At 43.0% G+C, this 21,148-nt stretch overlaps 1 protein-coding gene across 3 annotated transcripts in view; it reads right to left on the bottom strand.

Moving 5' to 3' along the window:
* Positions 1–21,148, bottom strand: part of ADCY7 (adenylate cyclase 7) — a 601,636-nt gene that overhangs the window by 139,422 nt on the left and 441,066 nt on the right. For all 3 annotated transcript variants that reach the window (XM_069215519.1, XM_069215521.1, XM_069215522.1), the window contains one exon: positions 1,279–1,437. In XM_069215519.1, coding sequence (XP_069071620.1) covers positions 1,279–1,437 — 159 coding nt within the window. The remainder of the gene's footprint in view (positions 1–1,278; positions 1,438–21,148) is intronic.

Here is a 21,148-nt window from a genome sequence, read left to right as displayed (position 1 = left end):
GAGTAAAAGTGGATGTGAGTGTCTTGGTGTACTAGTAGAAATCATAAGGTTTCTATTTAAAGGCTGGATGTGGCTGGAATACGACAGAGCCCCTGGGAATCAACAAGTGAATAGGCAGGGGGTGGGATCTGATCTGGACAAATTGAAAGAAGTCTTCCATATAAGGGGAATGGTATGCTTGCAAACAGTTGGGTTTTTCTCTTTCATATGGGTCAGTAGTTGCATGAATATGGCTTTTTGTCCCGAGATAGTGATAATTTTGCTGGTTGAAAGAATATGGGCATCGCCAAGGACACAAAGACAATTGGGTACACCTTGATGCACCAAACAGATTTTGACTGTTTTAATTTTACATTTGTTTATTTCTCCCTGAGAGCAGCACTGAATTTGAAAGGTGTTTTTAAGTTGCACGTCCTTAAAAAGAAAGTCTTCTGATCACCATTATAGAGACATTTCAAGCAGGTTGTACTCCTGAATACCGACACCAAAAATATTGAAATTCAAGAATATTGAGGGACAAAATATTGAAAGGTAGGTGCATATAGGGAAGAATAGATTTACTATTCCTTATTCCACCTCTACGTACCTTGAAGATATATGGATATACAAGGATATGTGGAGTTAGGTATATAAAATCCGGCTTTACTTACCTGTCAATATTGTTTTTCGATTACTTGTCCTCAATATTCTTTCCCACGATATTGTGTGTTTGATATTCAGGGTGCACACCTTCCAGGCATCATCAGGACATCGTATTATTTTCTTTAAAAAAATAACGCGCTTAGGTGCCACTATGGAATAGGAATGTGCCAAATAATTTCAGTGCCAGAACGCTCCGAATTCGGTTCAGAGACAGAAAACTTGTAAACTAACCAGGAAAGCCTTTAGTTTTTCTGCAGAAATCTACACATACCCTGAACTTTATGGAGAACAGGTACAAATAACGAAGGCAGTATAGAACCGAATGAAAGAAATACACTCGTTCTCCCACTTTAAAGTGTAGAAGTTGTCACAAAACTTGTCAGTTACAAATTCAAAGAACAGGTCGGATGAAATATTGTTACCACAGGACAGGATGCAGCATTTCGTTTAAATTTTTGAGAAGGCACGCTTAAAGAAAGTATCTGCCCATCCCACAACATTCCCTGCCAGTGTGGTGCCAGTGTTGTACCACTAACCACACTGCAGCTCGAGAGAGTTCTGCGATACGGAAATGAAAATCCATAGATAAGCAGAATATGTTGTCCAATTAATCAATAAATCATACTGAAAGCTTACCCGGGTACTCCAGCTGATTCCATGCGGTTAGCCAGTGTGACATCATGGGACCAAACATCGTACTGCCATTTCCTGAGGCCAATCACACCGCAGAGAACATTGCCAGAATGAATACCGACTCGCATACTGATGTCAACACCCACGGCTTCGCGCACCTGTCTATGAAACAAACAGAACACTTATGAATCATCCACCCGTCATCAGCCGAATCAGCTCTTTAGCCCCCAATCATGACCCTAGTTTTCATCATTACTTTTCTTCCCTCGTTGCAATATATGGCCTTGTTCCTCCTGCTTACAACGTTTTTAAATATAAAATATTTTGATTGATCATCACAATCTTCAATGTAACTTTTTTTGCAACTAAACAACATAATATTTTCATCAAGACAGGCTGCTAGGGTGCATATTCTGGAATATTACTTTTATTTCACATGATGCGTCCCAATATTGACTCCAGACTACCACTACACAGTCAATGTAAGTATATATAGCTAAGTGTAGATTTACCCAACAACTCTTCACTTGGTGTGTGTGTGCGTGTATATATATATATATATATATATATATATATATATATATATATATAAGCTCACCTTGATGACTTAGAGGTAGCCGATATTATGCAGTTAATACTTTTGTGAACTAATATTGTGAAGGTGATATTCTAATATTCTATCGACTGCTTCGCACATTGATTGAAGAGGCACCAATGGGCATGAAAGGCCTCTGCTGTAGACCCCGAATTCCTTTGTGTTCCACACATACCCCTTAGCCGCAGTACATTGTTGTCCTCTGAGGTGCCAGATGAGCCAATCAAGACAGCACTTCTTTCCCATAGCTGCCAAGTATTCAGATCGCTAATGTGTGACATTACCTTTGTTTCCGTGTACTTATGAGTGACAGTCACATTCCAAAGCAAGGTGTGTGACACTTCGAAGGACATCTTAAACCGTGTTAAAGCACAAGACGTAGGCTGGGACCTCGTAGCACTATCAATACAAAAATCGTTAACCACCACCTCATACCACAGAAGCCTGCACTTGTATTTAGAAGAGCGCCTGCTTGCCATTCAGATGCTTTTCAATAAACCAGAAAGATACAGGGATGGAAATGAAGAGTTTATTTTTGTAATTACTTTGGATGCATTTTTTATTTGCTTAATATTTTTTTGAGAATACATTTCTAAAAAAAAAAAAAAAAACAATTGGCATTGTAAATTGTGTTTGGGGCATGAAACTTGGAGCTTTAGTCGATGCTGCCCAATACTGCATTCCGCAGTGTCCTAAGCATGTCATCCTATGCTTGGGGCTTTGCACTAGTCTAGTTTTGAAACAGGGGTACAAAGGACTATTAAATATGTTTACACATTATCAAAATAAGGGCGCCTCTTCGAATGAGGGTCACATGGGGCTTAATGTGGCAAGTGGATGGAAATTTAACTGCGCAATTATTTTAAATGTGCAGCATGACTGGTTTGCGTAGACCATTGCACTGTGTGTGTCTTTCAAAGGGGTTGTAAGGTATAAGGCAATTGAGGTCATAAACATATAACAGTATATACCAATGGCCATCATGTTTAAGTCATGGCTAGATTAATCCATTTTAACCCGGCATTATGTTATGTTTAAGGTGGACGATTGTACCTTTCTTACCAGATAAAAATGTCACATATTTAATCAGTGTAGCTGCTGTAGTAGGTCCAATATAAGTCTCCAAACATTTTGCCTTAACTTTAATTCTTGTGTTGTGCAAGTTTTATGATGGACATGCATAAAAATATAGTTGTCAAGTAGTTGATGTGCTGCAGTGTGCAGTTCTTTAACTGGCTAGTGTGCTTCACTTTGTCAGTCAGCGATACCGAGGGTCATTCTGATATTGAATATTGGCAAAATGATGGCCATACCACCCCACTATGGGTAACATGAGTGAGAATGCCATGTGCAGGAAACATTCTAACATCTTTACAGTTGGTCAGCATTAGATGCATGTAAGAATATAATATGACATAAATATTGAGTTCTGAATATTGTTTACTGAAATACTATTTAATTAGGTGTAGACTGTATGTTACTATCTTCAGTAGGGTGGCATTCTTGTAAACGATATTTAGAATACAATATTTTTGTCAGACTACATTTAGTATATGATATCCTGCTACTAAACAGCCAGACTGCATTAAAATACAAGGGGTCTGGGACACACAGTCCACATGTCTAAGGTCACCGGATGTCACTTCATGTGATGCCATTGGGTCACAAATCATGAAATGTCATTTCTTGTGATTCCATCCATAGGTCAAAGGGCATGTGCTGTCACTTCCGCTACTACTGGTATATTGGTGAATCGATGTCCATGAGGTTTGGATTAATCTACTGTTCTATCTCCAGTTCTACGATATATGGGCACAAATGTCTAATTGTGGAAATATTTTCAGGTCAACATTTTCGTGTTAATGTATTTATTTACAGTTCGAATTTTGAAAGTTTGTATTTTAGAGTCTATGTAGTGCTTGGGAGGATTATGATTCTGGTGCATGCATAGACGTAATTGTCATAGCAGGAGTACTGCTGGCACAGCCTGTAAGAAACTGAATTATTAACTGGGCTGAATGGAAGTCCATCCCGAACAATAAACATTCTAATCTGTTAGGACCATTTAAACTTGAGCTCAATCCTTAGTAGCTATGGCAAAGAGCAGACAGGCTTAACTTAAAGAAAATGTGCAAAGCAAGTACCAGAGCTGTTAAAAAGTCAGAAACAATATAATAAAAATACCATTCCAATTTCTGAAACAAAAGAAAAAAATAATAAGCCAAATGACAATCATCTAATGTGCTAACTAGAGATATATATATTTTTTTAATTGAGCAGAAGAAACAGCACTAAAAATAAAGCACTCTGGGCCAGATGTAGCACACAGTTTGCACGTCGCAAACAGCGAATTTTGCTGTTTGAGACGTGAAAACTGCACTTGGCAATGCACAAAACCTCTTTTGCGATTCGGTAACCTGGTTACTGAATCGCAAAATGGGTTTGCGAGTCGCAGTGCAATGCCAGATTGCTTTGTGAACGCAAATGCGGTCGCAAACCAATCGCAGTTAGCACCCATTTCAAATGGGTGCTAACCCATTCCCAGAGGGAAGGGGTCCCCACGGGACCCCTGCCCCTTTGTGAATGGCATTGAAAACATTTTTCCAGAGCAATGGATCACTGCCTGCTCTAAAAAAATGAAACAAAAACATTTCATTTTTTATTTTTGTAATGCATCTTATTTTCCTTTAAGGAAGACAGGCTGCCTTACAAAAAAAAAAAACTTCTTTATTTAAAAGCAGTCACAGATATGGTGGTCTGCTGTCTCCAGCAGGCCACCATCCCTGTGAGTGCCGCGAGTCTCAAGGGGGTTGCAAATTGCGACCCACCTCATTAATATTAATGAGGTGGGCCTTTGAGACCCCCTTGCGAGTCGCAGATGGTGTCAGGGACACCATCCTACATTCTGAATTGCGACTCGCAAATTGCAAGTCTCTCTGACTCACAAATTGCGAGTCGCAATTCAGAATCTACTTACATCTGGCCCTAAATGTTAAGCCAATGGATGCAGTACACCAGGAACAAAGTGCAATTTCAAGCCGACCACAATGGTGCCCAGGTCAGATACTAGATATTAGATATTTTACTGTTGAAAAAAATTATCTTTATTTAGCTGAAAACTACTATAAACAAGTGAATCAGACTCCTCAAGATAAATTTGATTGGACATCCAAAGAGATTGTTACCTTCTCTGATACGTCAGATTCAGAAGGAGAAGGTAGTTCACACCAATTTGATAACTTTGGCAATAGACACAATCAGAGTGATCAGTCTTATCCTAACAACCGTTTTTTAGGGAACAGGAGGAACAGTTACAGAGGGAGACCCCGTTTCAATCGGGGAAACAGATGTGTAAATTCAGACAAACCAGCTCAATTTCTGCAAACCAGAAGAAATCAATATTGGCGGGATTAGAGGACATCCTGATATTTAATTTAAGTACTAAGACTCTTGATATTTTTTCAAAAAAAGTTTTGTCCAAAGGACTATCATTTGTCCCTTGCTCGTATGTAAACAAATTTGAATTGATGACAGACATACATGCTTTTTTTTTAGAAGAATACGTTTACATTTTTTTTTCGAGACTAGGTCTTCTTTAACTTCAGTGAATACATCAGGCTTGCGTGTTGTGTCTCAGTTTACCCCGGGGATAGAAACATTGGGCCCTGAAGTTCAAATTTTTGAAAAAGCTGTATTGAGTAAAATAATGCAGTGTCTTAGATTTGTTCCCAAGCCACAGTACAATCTTGAAAAGAATGAGAAATGGCTTTAAAAAGACTACAGGAGAACAAGGAGATTACCATCAAACCGTGTGATAAAGGAGGAGGAATTACTATCCTTGATACAGATTTATACATTGAAGAGATGTCTAATATGTTGCAGTGTCAAGAATTTTATACTAAGATAACTGTAAGTCCAGAGAAAATAATTAAAAATATGAAGCAAGAGGTGATTTGTAGGAAAGGGTTTGATTTTCTCACCCCGAAACATACTCGGCTTCCAGTAATCTACGGTCTTCCAAAATTCATAAGGATACCATCAATCCACCATTGAGGCCAATTGTTTCGATGGTGGGTTCGGCTATTGAACCATTATCTAAATATGTAGATAATTTCTTAAAACCATTGGTTTTGCAACTTCCTTCCTACATTAGAGACACTGGTCATATTATTTCAAAATTGGAAGGTAAGCAGTTCGACCCTAATACTGAATATCTGGTAACAATGGATTTAGAGTCTTTATATAGTAATATTCCACAACAACAAGCCCTTGAATGTGTGATATACAACCTACAAAATATGCAGTCTGAATTACTTAAACAATTAATTGAAGATTGCCTCGCGACAGTGATGTACAATAATTTTTTTGAGTTTAATTCCATGATTTTCCATCAAATAAAAGGAGTCAGCATGGGAGCAGCATGTGCTCCAAGCATAGCTAACTTATATGTGGGATTATTTGAAGATAAATTCATTTACAACAAAGTGGCCCCGTTCTATGAGAACATTACATGCTGGTCACGATATATCAATTAAATTTTTTTTGTCTGGATGGGAGAGTTAGAACATCTTCATGAGTTTTTTACTTAGTTAAATGTGTGTGATGTGAATCTTAAATTCACTATGAAATATGATCGTAACAAAGTTGAATTTTTGGACATATGGATTGCTCACAAAGAGGGGGTCCTGTCTATGTCACTTTATGTCAAACCTACAGCAAAGAAAACATTATTCATTTTGAAAGTTATCATCCTGCATGTCAAAAACAAAATATTCCTTTTAGTCAGTTCCTGCGGGTCAGGCGAAACTGTACTAGCAGGATAGATTTCATTGAACATTCAAACATTTTGGCTAAGAAGTTTATCCTCAGAGGATATCCTCCGAAATTAGTCAGGGATTCCCTCAAAAGAGCCAAATATTATGAACGACAGGCGATGTTCCAAAAAAATCCAAAGAAATCCAATAATAGACTTGTGTGTTCTATTTGCCACTCTAATATTAACGACAAGATTAGAAAAATCATTAACTCTCAATGGCACATCTTGAATGTGGGAACTGAACAGCAACCGCTGGAGAGACCTCTGTTTGCATTTAAGAGAAACCAAAATCTGAGAAATATTTTGGTTAAATCTGCGATGAAAACGCATAGTAAATTGGTAGAAAAAATCTATTTGTGGGTTGGAACCAGTGAAAGGAAACCACAAATGTGGGACTTGTGGAGCATGTAAGGGAGCGATGACAGTAAGTACCGTTACACATAACAACAGGGATACTGAATTGAGACATATGACAAATTGTAGAACTAAAAATGTAGTGTATCTGATCATATGCCCATGTAACCTAGGCTATGTGGGTGAAACATCTAGGGAATTCAGATTCAGGTACTACGAACACTGTTCTGCATGCAGGAAGCAGGGGGCGAATGCTCCTTTGGCTGTACACTGGCAAGAGTATAAACACAAAGAAGAAGATATTAGATGGACAATATTGGAAAAAATCGAATCTAGTGATGGTGAGAAAAAAAGAAAAAAACGAGAAGTGTTCTGGATGTTTTTTCTGGATACATTTAGAAAAGGATTGAATGTAGAAATACCATGGCAGAATGCTATAAGTTAATGTTTGATGGGTAACTATGGTTCAGTAGCTGTGCTTATAGTGCTTTAGATGATTAATATATTCATTGAAGTGGTTCTACAAAGGTCGGCTTGTAATGCAGTTTAAAGCATATTTTTGATGCGTGATATCTTCTATTTGATTAGTATTGGTCAGGTTATGCAAGTGTCCCCAGTAAACTATTTATATTGGATGAAATATAATTTATATATTGCCAGCCAGTTTCCCCCTTTTTGAAACAGACACTGTTTTTAGAAAGTTTCGAGATTAGGAGGGAGAATTAGTAGGCACTGCTGTAGGTATTCTTTACGCCGATCTACATGTTTAAAGATGGCCACCACTAATGCTGCAGTGGGATGCGGACTTCTTCTTGAGTAGTCCGTCTTCCAGCTCTACAGATCAGGAAATGCTGTTAAAATGCCACCGCGAGAAGGACGCGGTAAGTCGGCATATCGGAAACGAGGAAAACGACGGTTGAGCGTGTTAGCAAGAAGCAAGGCGGTAAAAGACTGCGAGCAGGTAGTGTAAAAAAACATTTTGTTATGGACAAATGAGCAACTTAGTTAATAGTCGTTGTGAGACCTTTTGTATTTGTTATGTATAGACTTCATGTAATCAGGGTTTAGGTAAAGAGTGGTTTATTCCTTGTCAATATCTTGGGTGTGGAATTGCGTTGATTACATGTGATAGCTGTCTCTTTAGGTTCTTTAATAGATGTAGATGAATCATGAATATGCGGGGTAAATAGATTTTTAATCTGGACTGTTTTACATTTAGTCCAAATTGTTCCAGATTGAGCATTTTTGCTCGAAAATTATTTCCGGATTTGTGACAACTATGATGAAGAGACTAATAGAGAGGTAAAAGTGATTTATTTCAAAAGCTTATGTAGACACTATGGTGAGTTTTAAGAAGGCATGTGGAGCACTGATAGGGTGTTGTGGTTGAGGGTCTGTTCTTTTCTATATATTGTGTTGTTATTTGTTGGTGAAGGTTTTCCTTTCTGTATTCCTTTCTTGAAAGACTCCTCCAACACATTAGAAGCTTTGACCATTTTGGTGGTATGCACATTTGCATTTGAAAAAATAGTAAAAGGACATGGTTAAATATATTAAAAATATCATATTATGTTATTTAAAGGCTCTATAGTTTATTGGATTTCACTTATTTGGCAATGAATTCGTTGGCTGGCTGAAGACTTCTACTCTTGTTTATTGGTCAACACAGTTGAGGATTTTGGAAAATAAAAATTTGAGGATATGTCTTTGAGTCATAACTATGAACTTTTTTTGGAACCAAAGGTTTAAATGAAATAAAAGGACTATCTAAAGACGGTCAAGAATAAAACACGTGGACGAAAGGAAAACATTTTCTACATCTTATGATTAATTTGAGTAGTTATATTGTTTTTTCATATATTGTTGATATGTTTATTAGTGTGAAATTTTGTTTGCAATACAAAGTGTATAGTATGAGGTTGTTGTTATTTGTGTTATCTGTTGTGTATATGTCTGTGTCTTGAGTCCTGTTTGTATGTTATATAAGTTTTTTGCCTTTCCATGTCTGGTGTCAATTTGATTTTGATTCATTGTATATTATCATGAATAAATATTTGTTAATAATGTTTCTGTATTAGTTGATATGTTAGTTGTTTCTATTATTCTATGTTTAGATTTTTTATTTGATAAACCAGAGAGAGAAGAGTTTTTCTTTATAATAGACTTTATTCCCTAGTTCTCTCTTTTCATTTTTCACACATAGGGACCCCTTTGTTCTTTTTGCCCAGGTCAGATACACCAAGTTAATTGGTCCTAGTTAAAGCCCGGAAGTCAAAGATTTAAAACGTTTTGAAGTCTCACTTTACAAAAATGCTTTGTTGATTTCGGGAAGAAAAATGTTGGCATTTCTTCAAATTCTCACTTCAGAATGGGACTTTGTTACTTTTTGAGAAGAATAATCCTCCCTGAGCAGGTTACGCTTGAAAATGTAGCTGACCTCTGGGCAATGGAAGGCCTTTTACCTGAAGCTGGTTGATCCTTATGACACCCAGGAGCACTGGTGATTTCTTGCTGAACATTTTCTAAGTTCCAACACAGAATGGGAGTTAGTCCTTTTTCAGAAGTGCAGGGATCTTTGAAAAGGACAAAGCTGAAATCCAGTCAGACACTTTCCAGCAAGTCCCATTAAAGCTCTGGAGGAAAAGTTTTCAATGTTTTCTACATTTTCTTCTGGTACGCAAACAAACTCAATGACACACTTATAATTTCCCCTGGGCCTCATTGAAGACATTTAGGGGCTCTCCAACAGCACGTCCCAGTCCGTTCCAGTTGATACTAGTCAGCTGTGCACTTCAGGAAAAAGGACTCTTGCAACTTGTTGTGTCCCCATAGCCACACCGGAGGTCTGCCAGCTGGCCTTTGAAATACAGGTCTTTGTCTTGGCATACAAGTGGGAGAAGGTCCTGCCTTTCAGATCTCCTCAGAGGGCTCAAACAGCATCTACAGTCCTGCTTCTGTTCTTCTATAGGTCCAAAAGGTGTTCTGAGGATAGTGCCTTAGGGTGTCACATTTATGCCTGGCACCAGCTAGTGGTGACATATGGCTCTTCTTAACCAATGGGGTAAAAGTTACAAGGGGCAACCCTATCCACTTTTGTAAAGTTCCTATTTGTCCTACTGCAAACAATCCCACAGTGCACGTTAATCCCAAAATCCAAGGTGAGGAACCCTTCTCCCTTTGTGCAGAGCATGTGTGGTCACCCATAGGTGTGGCCAAGTTCATGAGCAGCTCCTTCCTCCACTCTCATTCAAAACTGGTTCTGGGGATAGCTTTCTCCAATTGGGTTTGGTGCCAGCATGACCATGGGGACAAGTGCTGGGGCCTTTCCAGGTGTAACTAAGTTCCTGGGCCCACTCCAACTGGTCCCATAAGGGAAAGAAAACACATCCCCACTCCCAGGCGATTGTCTCTGTACTGTGAACAGTTGTTGCACCTCTTTAAGGTCAAGTACTTGACTACCTGCTGCTGGAGAGCTAATGCAGATTATCCTCCATGAGCTTCAGGCAGCGAAAGGATAACTTTCTAAAAGTTAGTATATTAAAAATCCAATGCACCATTGAGTTTGGCTAGTAATAAATATTAAAAAGAGTGATTTGATTTATTTTTCCAGCTGATCTCAAACCTGAGGTACAGAATTAATATTTTAATCTATACTCTAGTGTTCTCGTAGGACAGCCAGGGCCTTTCACAATTATAAACACTTTTGACGGCCTTTCATTTTAGGGACATGGGCAAGACATTTCTACGCGTCTCATTTTTAAATACCATGCACCCTACCATGTGGGCTACAAGGCCTACAAAGGGGTAACATGTTACTGTCTAAAAAGAAGGGCTTTCCCTTGTCAAAATGATTATTTTGACAGGTCATGCTGCAGGTTTAAACTGAAGCAGTCAGGCTACATTGGTAGGCCATAAGCTACTTTTGACCCGTCACACAAGTGGGCGTCACAATAGGTGCTGCGGTTCATAGCCTTTCATGCCATGGGTGTAGTTTCTACACTCCACATCATGGCTTTATGGAAGGGTATACATGCAAATCATGGATTAGCTGATTTCTACATGTTTTAGAGGTCAGACCACATAAACTGGGCTGATGGACATCAGTGCCCCAGTGTTCAGAGTCCCAAAACCAACATATCAGTAAAAATGTGAGTTATCAAGCAAATAGGAGCATTTTCTCACACTAAACTACTTCTGCCTTAGTGTTGTTTAATCTGGGTAGTCAGGCAGCATTCATTTCTTTGCTGACTTGGAGTTGAATATGTCAGGGTATTATTATTTTTCTATTTAATGTCTGTATGAAAGATGTCTGTGTGAAGGCTGCTGTGCAGTGTTCTAGTACCAGTGGGAGCAGAAGCGCACATGATGTCATTAATAGAATGTTTGTTCTGAAGTGAAGACAATCAGGCAGTTGGAAGTACAAATCTAAAAGACAGGAGTCAGTAGAGAGGAAGGGACAGGTGGAGACAAGGAGCCACAGTTATATACAGCCTACTCGGAGAGAAGCCTTTGTAAAACTACCTCCTTGGATTATCTTGAGACACATCATTCACAGTTCTTGAAACAACAGTTATGCTCCAGTAAATCAATATTCATTCTTCAGTCGGACTGCTGTAGATGAGAGGGAGATCCTGCAATAAACAATATTTCAGGTGCAAGAGCCAGGAGAATCTAGCATCTCACATCTTGGAAGCATTGTGGTTCCAGATTCATTCAGGTGTTTGCTTGAGGTGACACCAGTAGACTGTCTGGTGCAATTGCGAAAATGGGACTGGATGGTGGGACAAGACAACAAAAGAGTAGCGAACCCAGTGGCGACCACTATTTAGAAAATTAGCCGATATAGTCAACCTAGCCATGGGAAAGAAATATTTATTTGATATAACAATAAGGTTAATTAATGAAATCTGGTGAGTGAAGTGTAGTTAATTCCCAAACAGTTTTATTGATAGAAGTTCAAAACATCTTCTCAGAACATTCATCTAGAGCAGTGTTTCCCCAAAGTGTGGGACAAGAACAACGGGTTGGTTCTGAGCACATTTTTGGTGGGGCACGAAAGTCCAGGCAAAAAAGATGCCTTTAAAGTTAGTATTTATCTTGTCACATTTGCTGTGCTTCAAAGGCAGGGGTCCAATGTCAGGCTAGGTCTTCTGACAAATTACTGTTTTTTTTTTAAATATGGAGATTAGTGTTTACAAACTCTTCTCATTTTGCCATCAGAGAAAAAAAGTACAGTGAATTATGTGACAATCTTGCAGGAGTGCAAGGAGTGAGAAAGGAAAGACTGTACACGTTTGCTTCTTTTTTGTAACACAAAACAAAATGTAAATACCTGTAAATAAAGAGTACACATTCAGCAGTTAGGAAGAAAAAAATGAATCATTTTTTTTTTGTATTTCTGAAGTGTGATGGAAACAAAGATTTTAATAAGATCAAAGCAAATCAAGACGCTTTCCTTGAGGATGCCCAAATGATAAATATTCACCGAAACTTGATTTGCACACATTGGCCCTCATTATGACATTGGCGGTATATCCTGCTTACCACCACGGTGACGCACACCAACATACCGTCACAGAGGCGAACATCCGTTCGCCATATTATGACAAACAGACACACTCTAAACCGACAGAATACTGCTACAAACACGTAGCCGCCAGACCAAAGGTCAGTGTAAAAGTGTCAGTACGAACAACCATACCGTTACGCCAACAAAACAACATCCACCACATTATGACACACTAGTCACCACGGTGGACATTCAACGGCAGTAAACCATTGGCAGTACACACCGGTGCGTTCTCAATGACCACCCAAATACAAAACAACACAATACGAAAATCACACACCTGACACTGATACACACACCATACCCACCAACAGCACTATAAAACACACACCTACATTACCCACAACCCTTTGCCAACACAAACACAATGCAATAGCTAGCCACACAAATCAGAGACAACTACACACACACACCACACAACCACCCATTTATCTGTCATGCACCCCACATCCCACCACATTACTCAACAACCTCTGAACAACACACACCACACAACACCCATGTCCCTACTAAAGCACCCCTCTTTCACAGATGAGGAGTTGCGGGTCATGGTGGAGGAAATAGTCAGGGTAGAGCCACAGCTGTTTGGAGCACAGGTACAGCAAATATCCATTGCCAGGAAGATGGAGCTATGGTGGAGAATCGTGGACAGGGTGAATGTCGTGGGACAGCAACCAAGAATAAGGGACGACATCAGGAAGAGGTGGAACGACCTACGGGGGAAGGTACGTTCCGTGGCAGCAAGGTACCAACTCGCCATCCAGAAGACTGGCGGTGGACCTCCACCTCCTCCCCCACAGCTGACAGCATGGGAGGAGCAAGTCTTGGCAATCCTGTATCCTGAGGGATGCACCGGAGTAGCTGGAGGACTGGACACTGGTGAGTCAATATTTATTACCTATCACCCCCCATGTCTGCATGTCATCTCACCCTCTCACCCTGACTCCCATCACTCCCTCCAAATCACACAGTGCACCTGCACATGTGACTAATCCCAATGCCAAGCCCTGAATGCCATCCCAATGCATGCACAGCCCTCCCAGCCCTGCATGTACACCCATCACCAAAGCATGCACAGCATGGAGAACTGACAATCCCACAATACATCACCATACACAAAGGTGGTAAGGCAACAGCAACGATATAGGGGAAGGTAGGGATGTACAATATGTCATAGACATGAAGCATTATACATCACTTGCATCCCCACAGGTGCCCCAGCCAATACCAGCGACGAGGTGATGCCATGACTATCCAGTCCCCCAACAGAAGATGCCCACAGTGATGACAGTAACTCTGGAATTCTGGATCTGGATGAACTACCTGTCCCATCAGGGACCACAGGTCAGTCAGCCACCCTAGCCCACTCACAGTCCACCACAGAGCCCCCCCTCAGTATCCAACACCACAGTACCCACCCAACGTCCCCACACCTCTGTCCCCAATGACACATCAATCAGCAGTGTGTGCACATGTACAGGGACCCCAGTCCACACCTCACAGCCAAATGAAACTGGGTCCTGGGGTCAGTGGCAGTGGGCACACCGTTCAGGGGACACAGGCAAAGGGGGACAGGGATACTCATAGGACAGCTGTGCGCTGGGGGGAGGACAGCCCCAAGGAACCGACTCTCCAAAAGGCACTCACTAATGTCCTGGAGGCTTACCAACAATCCAAGGACAAGATGAGCCTCATTCTTAACAACATACAGGAGAACAATGGGCTGCAGGATGTACACCATCAGGAGATCAGGGAAGATTTGCAGGCCCTCAACACCACCATGGTCTCCATAGCAGGGGTGCTGGCTTATATGGCCAATACCATGAGGGAATGTACAGCACACCAGCGGGCCCCTTCCACTAGCCAGTCAACTGAACATCCCACCACATCTGCTGCAGCTAGTGGACAGGAGGCCCTGCCACAGAACCCACAGGCCACCAGCACCCCTCCCCCTGCAGAAGGTGAACCACTCCGCAAACGTTCCCTGTGACCCAGACAGATGCCAGAGACACTTGCCGAAACCAAGACCACTGCCAGGAAATGAAACCCTCTTGAATGTCCCCCTTGTGTTGCACTGTCTCACCTAGTCCACTTTGAACTGCCATTGCTCCCATTCATGTGGCCCCCTGGACACTGGACCTGGGCTACAAACAGACAGGACCAATACCCTGGACTTACCTCTACCATCACCCTATTCCATTGCACTATTCCTTCTATTAATTGCATTACAATAAACACCCTTAGACACAACTTGAGTGATAGTGCTTTATGTGATGAAAATGAGCAATTATGTTAACAGGTACATCTTGTGCATTTGACATGAACTTTGGTATGGTATACAAATAATGAGCTGTAGCTGTATGTAGTCATCACATCAGTGCACAGTTGTAATAACACCAATATCGGCAAATAGAGAAGGCATAGGTGACAGTCAGTTGAGATGCAAAGGAAGTGACTGCCATCCTGCTACAGCCACATTGAAAACATAAATAATTAGAGAAATGGTCTGGTCCATTATCTTACATGTGTGTCTTTGGAAGTACTGCCATATTACTGATGTTATGTTGTCCACATCCTCATCCTCTGTCTCCTTATCCTCACTGTCCCTCAGGGACCTATGCTGCCACAGGGAAATTTCCAAACTCCTCCTCCTCCAGATAAGGCACATGTCATCTGAGGACCAGGTTCTGCAACTTGCAGCATACTACAACTATCTGGCAGACTTTCTCAGGGGAGTAGCACAGGGATCCACCTGTCAGATGGAGGTATCTGAACCTGGCCTTCAGGAGGCCGAAGGAACGTTCTATGATTCGCCTGGTTCGCCCATGTGCATCATTATACCGATTCTCAACCCCTGACCTGACATTCCTCACAGGGGTCAGGAGCCACAACAGGTTTGTGTAGCCAGAGTCACCTGCAAGAATTGAGGGACTAACAGCCTTACACAATGGTATGGGGGATGACTCCAGAAGGCATCCACTGACATATCTTGGATGGGGACTCAGGCTCACCTATTAGCCACACCCTGTGCCTCTGTAATTGTGCCATCACATTTGGGATGCTGCTATTCCTCAGGACGAAGGCGTCATGCACCGACCCAGGATACTTGGCAGTAACGTGTGAGATGTACTGGTCCGCCAGGCACACCATTTGCACATTGAGTGAGTGGAAACTCTTCCAATTCCTGAACACCTGTTCATTGTGGCAGGGGTTGGGGGACAAATGCAATATGTGTTCCATCAATCGCCCCAATAATATTAGGAATATGTCCCATTGCATAGAATCCAGCCTTCACAGTGGCCAAATCTTTCACTTGGGAGAAAGCGATGCAGCTGCGCATGTGTCTGAGCAAGGCAGACAAAACCCTTGCCAGCACGATTGAGAACTTTGGGTGTGACATTCCTGCTGCCAAGCACACTGTCACTTGGAAAGAATCAGTTGCCAGAAAATGGAGCACTGATAGAACTTGCACAAGAGGGGGGATCCCAGTGGGATGACGGATAGCTGATATCAGATCAGGCTCCAATTGAGTACACAGCTCTGTGATTATGGCACTGTTCAGTCTAGAGGTGAGTATAATGTGCCTCTCCTCCAGTGTAGCCAAGTTCACAAGGGGTCTGTACATGGGGGCTTGCCTCCTCCTCCTATTCCTCCACAGTCGTAGGTATCTAAGGGAAACAAGAGTGAGAAGGGTGTCACAAACTGAACAATGGAACCGCCACCCCAGTACAACTGAGCATGTATGTAATCGGAAAATGTGAATGGCAATGTATGTACAATTCACAGTAATGACGCAGTTTCTGATTGTTGTACACCACCATGAAATGGCGACCTCCTGTCCTGCAAGTATGGACAGGTGGAAGTGATGTAACTCCGCCGGCGTTGGTCATCATGGCAGAAGGAGGTTTTGCACCACTGTGCTATTCCTCATTGGCTAACATGGGGCTCTGTGGAGTACAGCATCCAATGATGATCACCGGCGGCGGTGACTATGTGGACCGCCGTGGACGTGACCGCCACTTTCTACCTATAACCTCACTTGATTCCTGACTTTCCACAAGACAACACCTACACTGCATGTGCTGCTGTGACCATGTGTGCATTAGCATCATCTGGCGGAGGGGCAGGGGCACTGGCGACTGAGAGAGCTGCATCCCACAGGACCCAGAGTCCACCGACGCTGTGTGGACCAGCGGGACAGAGGGCAATGGAAGCACCACGGAGGAGACAGGGGTTGACAACACGGACTCTGATTCCTCCTCCGATGGGAGCACCCCGGTGGTGGCGGACACCCATAGAACCACCCCAGCTACAGGTACAGCCGCCACCCCCGTACCAGCACCACCCTCCCAGTAGCCCCCCACCGGGTTGCCCGTGCCCACTCACCCAGAAAGGTGGGCATCTTCTTCTCCCCAGGACCTCAGGCCCGCCCCACTGATCCCTACTGCCCTAAGTGAGAAGGCTTTTGACCTCCTGAGATCCATCTCTGTAGGGCAGTCAACAATAGTGAATGCAATCCAGGGGCTGGCATCCCAGAAGCAGCAAAGCAATGCCTACTTGGAGGGCATCCACGGTGGGTTGCGGCCCTACAGAGATCGTTTCAGGTTCTGGCCTCCTCTCTGATGACAGCCAGTGTCCTTGTTCCTTCCATTCCCCCTCCAACTACCATTTCCCAGTCCCCTCAACCCCAATCCATCCCAGGCACAGATAAAGACAAGCATGCACACAAAACATCACACAAGAGTAACACAATCAAACACAGGCAGCACACTTCAGGCCACATGCACTCACACAAACGACAGACAGTTGCACACACAACAACATCCACTGCCTCCACTATCTCCCCATCCTCCTCCTCCATCACAGTCACATCCGCACTGACACCTGCATGCACTACATCAACAGCCACCATCACCATCACCATCACCACATCAAGCAGCACACACACCTCACTTGCAGACACCTCCACAAATCCCATCCACGCTTCCCCTTTGTCCTCTCCAACCCTGTCTGCCCCCCCAAGGGACACAAACGCACACACTCAAGACACCCAACAGCCATCCACCTCAAACACGCACACTGTCCATGCATCTGCACCCAAGTCCAGCAGACGTACACCTCCGACAACCACTCCCTCAACCTCCACTCACATTGCTCCTCCCACATCCCGCCCCAAAGCCCCTAAGAAGCTTTTCCTTGTATGTCTTGACCTCTTCCCTCCCCCTCTAGCCCCCATCCAGCCCATAAGAGCAGGGTCCCAACGGCCCGGCCCAGCCCAGCACCTCAGCCAAACAGTCTGCCACTGCTCCCATCAAATCATCAGCTGCTGGCACAAAGGGGCCCCAGAGTGTGATGGCTGCTACTCCTACTGAAAGCACAACTCCGGCTCAGAAGGGGAGGACTAGGGTGGTGAAAAGCAAGGGACAGGAGACAGGAACAGTGGAGGCAACTCCTAGTCCTTGAGGCAAGGACAAAAGTGACATGTCAAAGGCCAAGGGGACCCGTCACAGGAGGGGACACATGGATCCCTCTCCACCACCAAAGATCCTTTTCCACTAGCAAAGAAAGGGAAGGTTCCCACTTAACCACCAATGAAAGGAAAGGTTCCCACTCAACCACCTATGAAAGGGAAGGTTCCCACTCAACCACCTATGAAAGGGAAGGTTCCCACTCAACCACCAATTAAAGAGGCCCACTACACCAGCAGAGGGCAAGGAGCCCCCACCTCCAGCAAAGGCACAGCAGCCCTCACCTCCAACACAGGCACATGAGCCCTCACCTGCAGCACAGGAGCCCTCACCTCCAGCACACCAGCCCTCACCTCCAGCACAGGCACAGGAGCCCTCGCCTCCAGCACAGGTACAGGAGCCCTCACCTCCAGCAGAGGGCATGTAGGCCACCCTCCAGGGACTGTTGTACCAGGAGCCCCCTCCAGAACCAACGGGCAAGTTCCCCATTTCAGAGACTGTGGCCTTGCACTCCCCACCAAAGTCAGATGGGCATGGAGCCCCCTCCAGAACCAGTGGGCAAGTTCCACACTTCAGAGACTGTGGCCCTGCACTCCCCACCAAAGAGAAGGGCATGGAGCCCCCACTTCAGCTGAGGTGTCCCCAGCCCGTTCTCCCTACACCCTGAGGTGTCTGCCTATTTCCAATATGATGCCCCTGAACAGTGGATTCCAGAGTGTGTCAGGAGTCAAGTTGGGCCTTGGACTGTGCCCTGTGGCCATGTGGCTATTTTTACTTTGGACTGGCCATTGGCCCATTCTGGACATTGTCGCCTGCATTCATATTCGGATTGACAATATGGTGGTTGTTGATAATCATAGTTGTCCTTGTTTTATTTTAACGTGTGTCCTGTGACATTGGTTTAACTCTGCAGCTGGTTGTGTGTATGGTGTGTGTGTGTGTGTTGTGCGTGTGTGTCACTCTCCTTTTCCTCCCTCCCTCCCTTGTGTTCTAAGTGGCTGTACTCACTGTCGTCATCTTCGCCGGCGTTGAAGTTCCAGGTGGGCAGTGGCGTAGAAGAGCATCGAGAAGACTTTTAGTTCTGGTTCCATGGCTGCAGCGGAGTCCTCTGTGTACTTGTTGATAAGTCTTTCGTTTTCTGTGTTCTGTTTCTGCCAGGCTTTTGATGGAGTTGGTACCACCCCGGAAATCCTGGCGGTTTGCTGTGTCATAATATGGTGGGCGGTACCTTATATTCCGCCTGGCTGTTGATGGCTACCGTTGTGGTCAGTGGTGTTAACGCCTTGGAGGTTGGTGTTGTACATTGGCTGTATATGGGAGGGATCACCGCCATGGTCATAATTTGGTGGTTAAGACCGCCAACTTGTTGGTGGGATTACGGCCACTTTAACAGTCACCGCCAGTGTCATAATGACCACCATTATCTTTTGAGTGAAATATAGTTTTATCAGTAAAACTGCAAGTTTAATGGTCATTTCAATAGAAAATGTGCTGCCTGTAAATGACAATGTGCTACCACACAATGCTTTAGTCACATTAAATAAAAATTGCCCGCCTCTTGTCCTTTAAAGCTAGGTGGGTCGCAAAAGTATGTTGTTCTAATAATTGGGTTGTGGTTCTAGAAAGTTTGAAAAGCACTGATCTACAGTGTAGTAATAACTGTCACCTTGACAGAGGTTACATAAAGGAGGAGGAAAGAAGATTTGCAAATAAGGTTTTGGTTCAGCAGGCACTGAGAACTGTATGGCCAGTTGCCTGATGAAGTTAAATAAACAAATGGTTTGCACCCATATAAACTGTGGACAATTATTTATTGACTTGCACCGCACACTTTATGTGCCCCAGTCATGCCTTTATCCTTCTTGCATAGGATGATCATGCATTTCACCATAGCTTGTAAGAACGTAGAAGGGCAGAGGCATATTAGTCCTCTGTTTCATTTAGAAACTTACTTTGTTTTTACCTACGTACACCCATATCACTGAGAGAATGGCACCACCTTCTCCTGTTAGTTCATAACAGTGCAAAGACATACCAAAACAGTAAGGGTTGTAGTCAAAGGCACTATGTGTAAAGAGATGTTTGAGCCTAGTCAGCTTTGAATTAAGGAGGTTAAGAAACCAGCTACATCTATGTTTTTACAATAAATGTTTTGTAATCTTTATCCCATACGAGCCTTCAATCCAGTGGGCATTCCCAACATGTTTCCTACATTCCTTCGAGTTGGTAAACAGTAGAAGGATTTCTACTTAATGTACTACACCAACTACAACCTGTGATTTGCATACTGGCCCATTAGTCTTTACAGAATGTAACAGCAGCCACCGGCCAAGTGCAGGCCATGTAAGGTCAGTGACTTTCCTGCTCACCACAAATGCATCAGTGTATAGCAAACGAGCAACACATGGCACGCGTTTGTTAATTCATTAGTTGGGTTTTGGGAAGGTCAATAGTGGATCAAAGTGTCAAAAGATTGCAAATGCTAAGTGACTATGAGCTGCTTCCTACACCTCACCCAGTTCCATGACATAGTATTATTATTATTTCTAAAGCACACTAACACTCAACGACTGATGACAGGAGTGGCAACAACAGAATACAACAGGTTAACAAAATAAAAACCATTTCCATGCTAATCGGAAGACTAAATGGTTATCCAGTTTTCTGATATCTAGTGGAAGAGTTTTCCAACGTTTGGGAATGAGATGGCAGAAGGAATTTCCACTTTGGTGAGATTTTTTTCACTTGACAAAGAAGATAGTGTGATGAATCGGTGCTAGTCAGTGATATGTGATATTGGTATCACACCAATGTAGGATTCATACATCTTGCCCTGGCCACAAGAGATGACTGAAGCTAGACGTCTGAACACTCCGGCTCCAGCTCCAGCACATTGAGGGTTCAAGCGCTTGGAATGCATGCACAGTGGTTTGTAACATGGTCAACTATAGCCCTAAATTAGATCCAAACACTAGTTAAAGTAAACACAACTGATTCAAACAGTAAATGCTTCAGACTTTGGTCTTACTAATTACTCCATAAATCATACCCCAGGTATAAAGTTAGCATGC

This window comes from Pleurodeles waltl, chromosome 12 (assembly GCF_031143425.1).
Source record: "Pleurodeles waltl isolate 20211129_DDA chromosome 12, aPleWal1.hap1.20221129, whole genome shotgun sequence".
Lineage (NCBI taxonomy): Eukaryota > Metazoa > Chordata > Amphibia > Caudata > Salamandridae > Pleurodeles > Pleurodeles waltl.
This window is presented reverse-complemented; position numbering and strand designations above follow the sequence as displayed.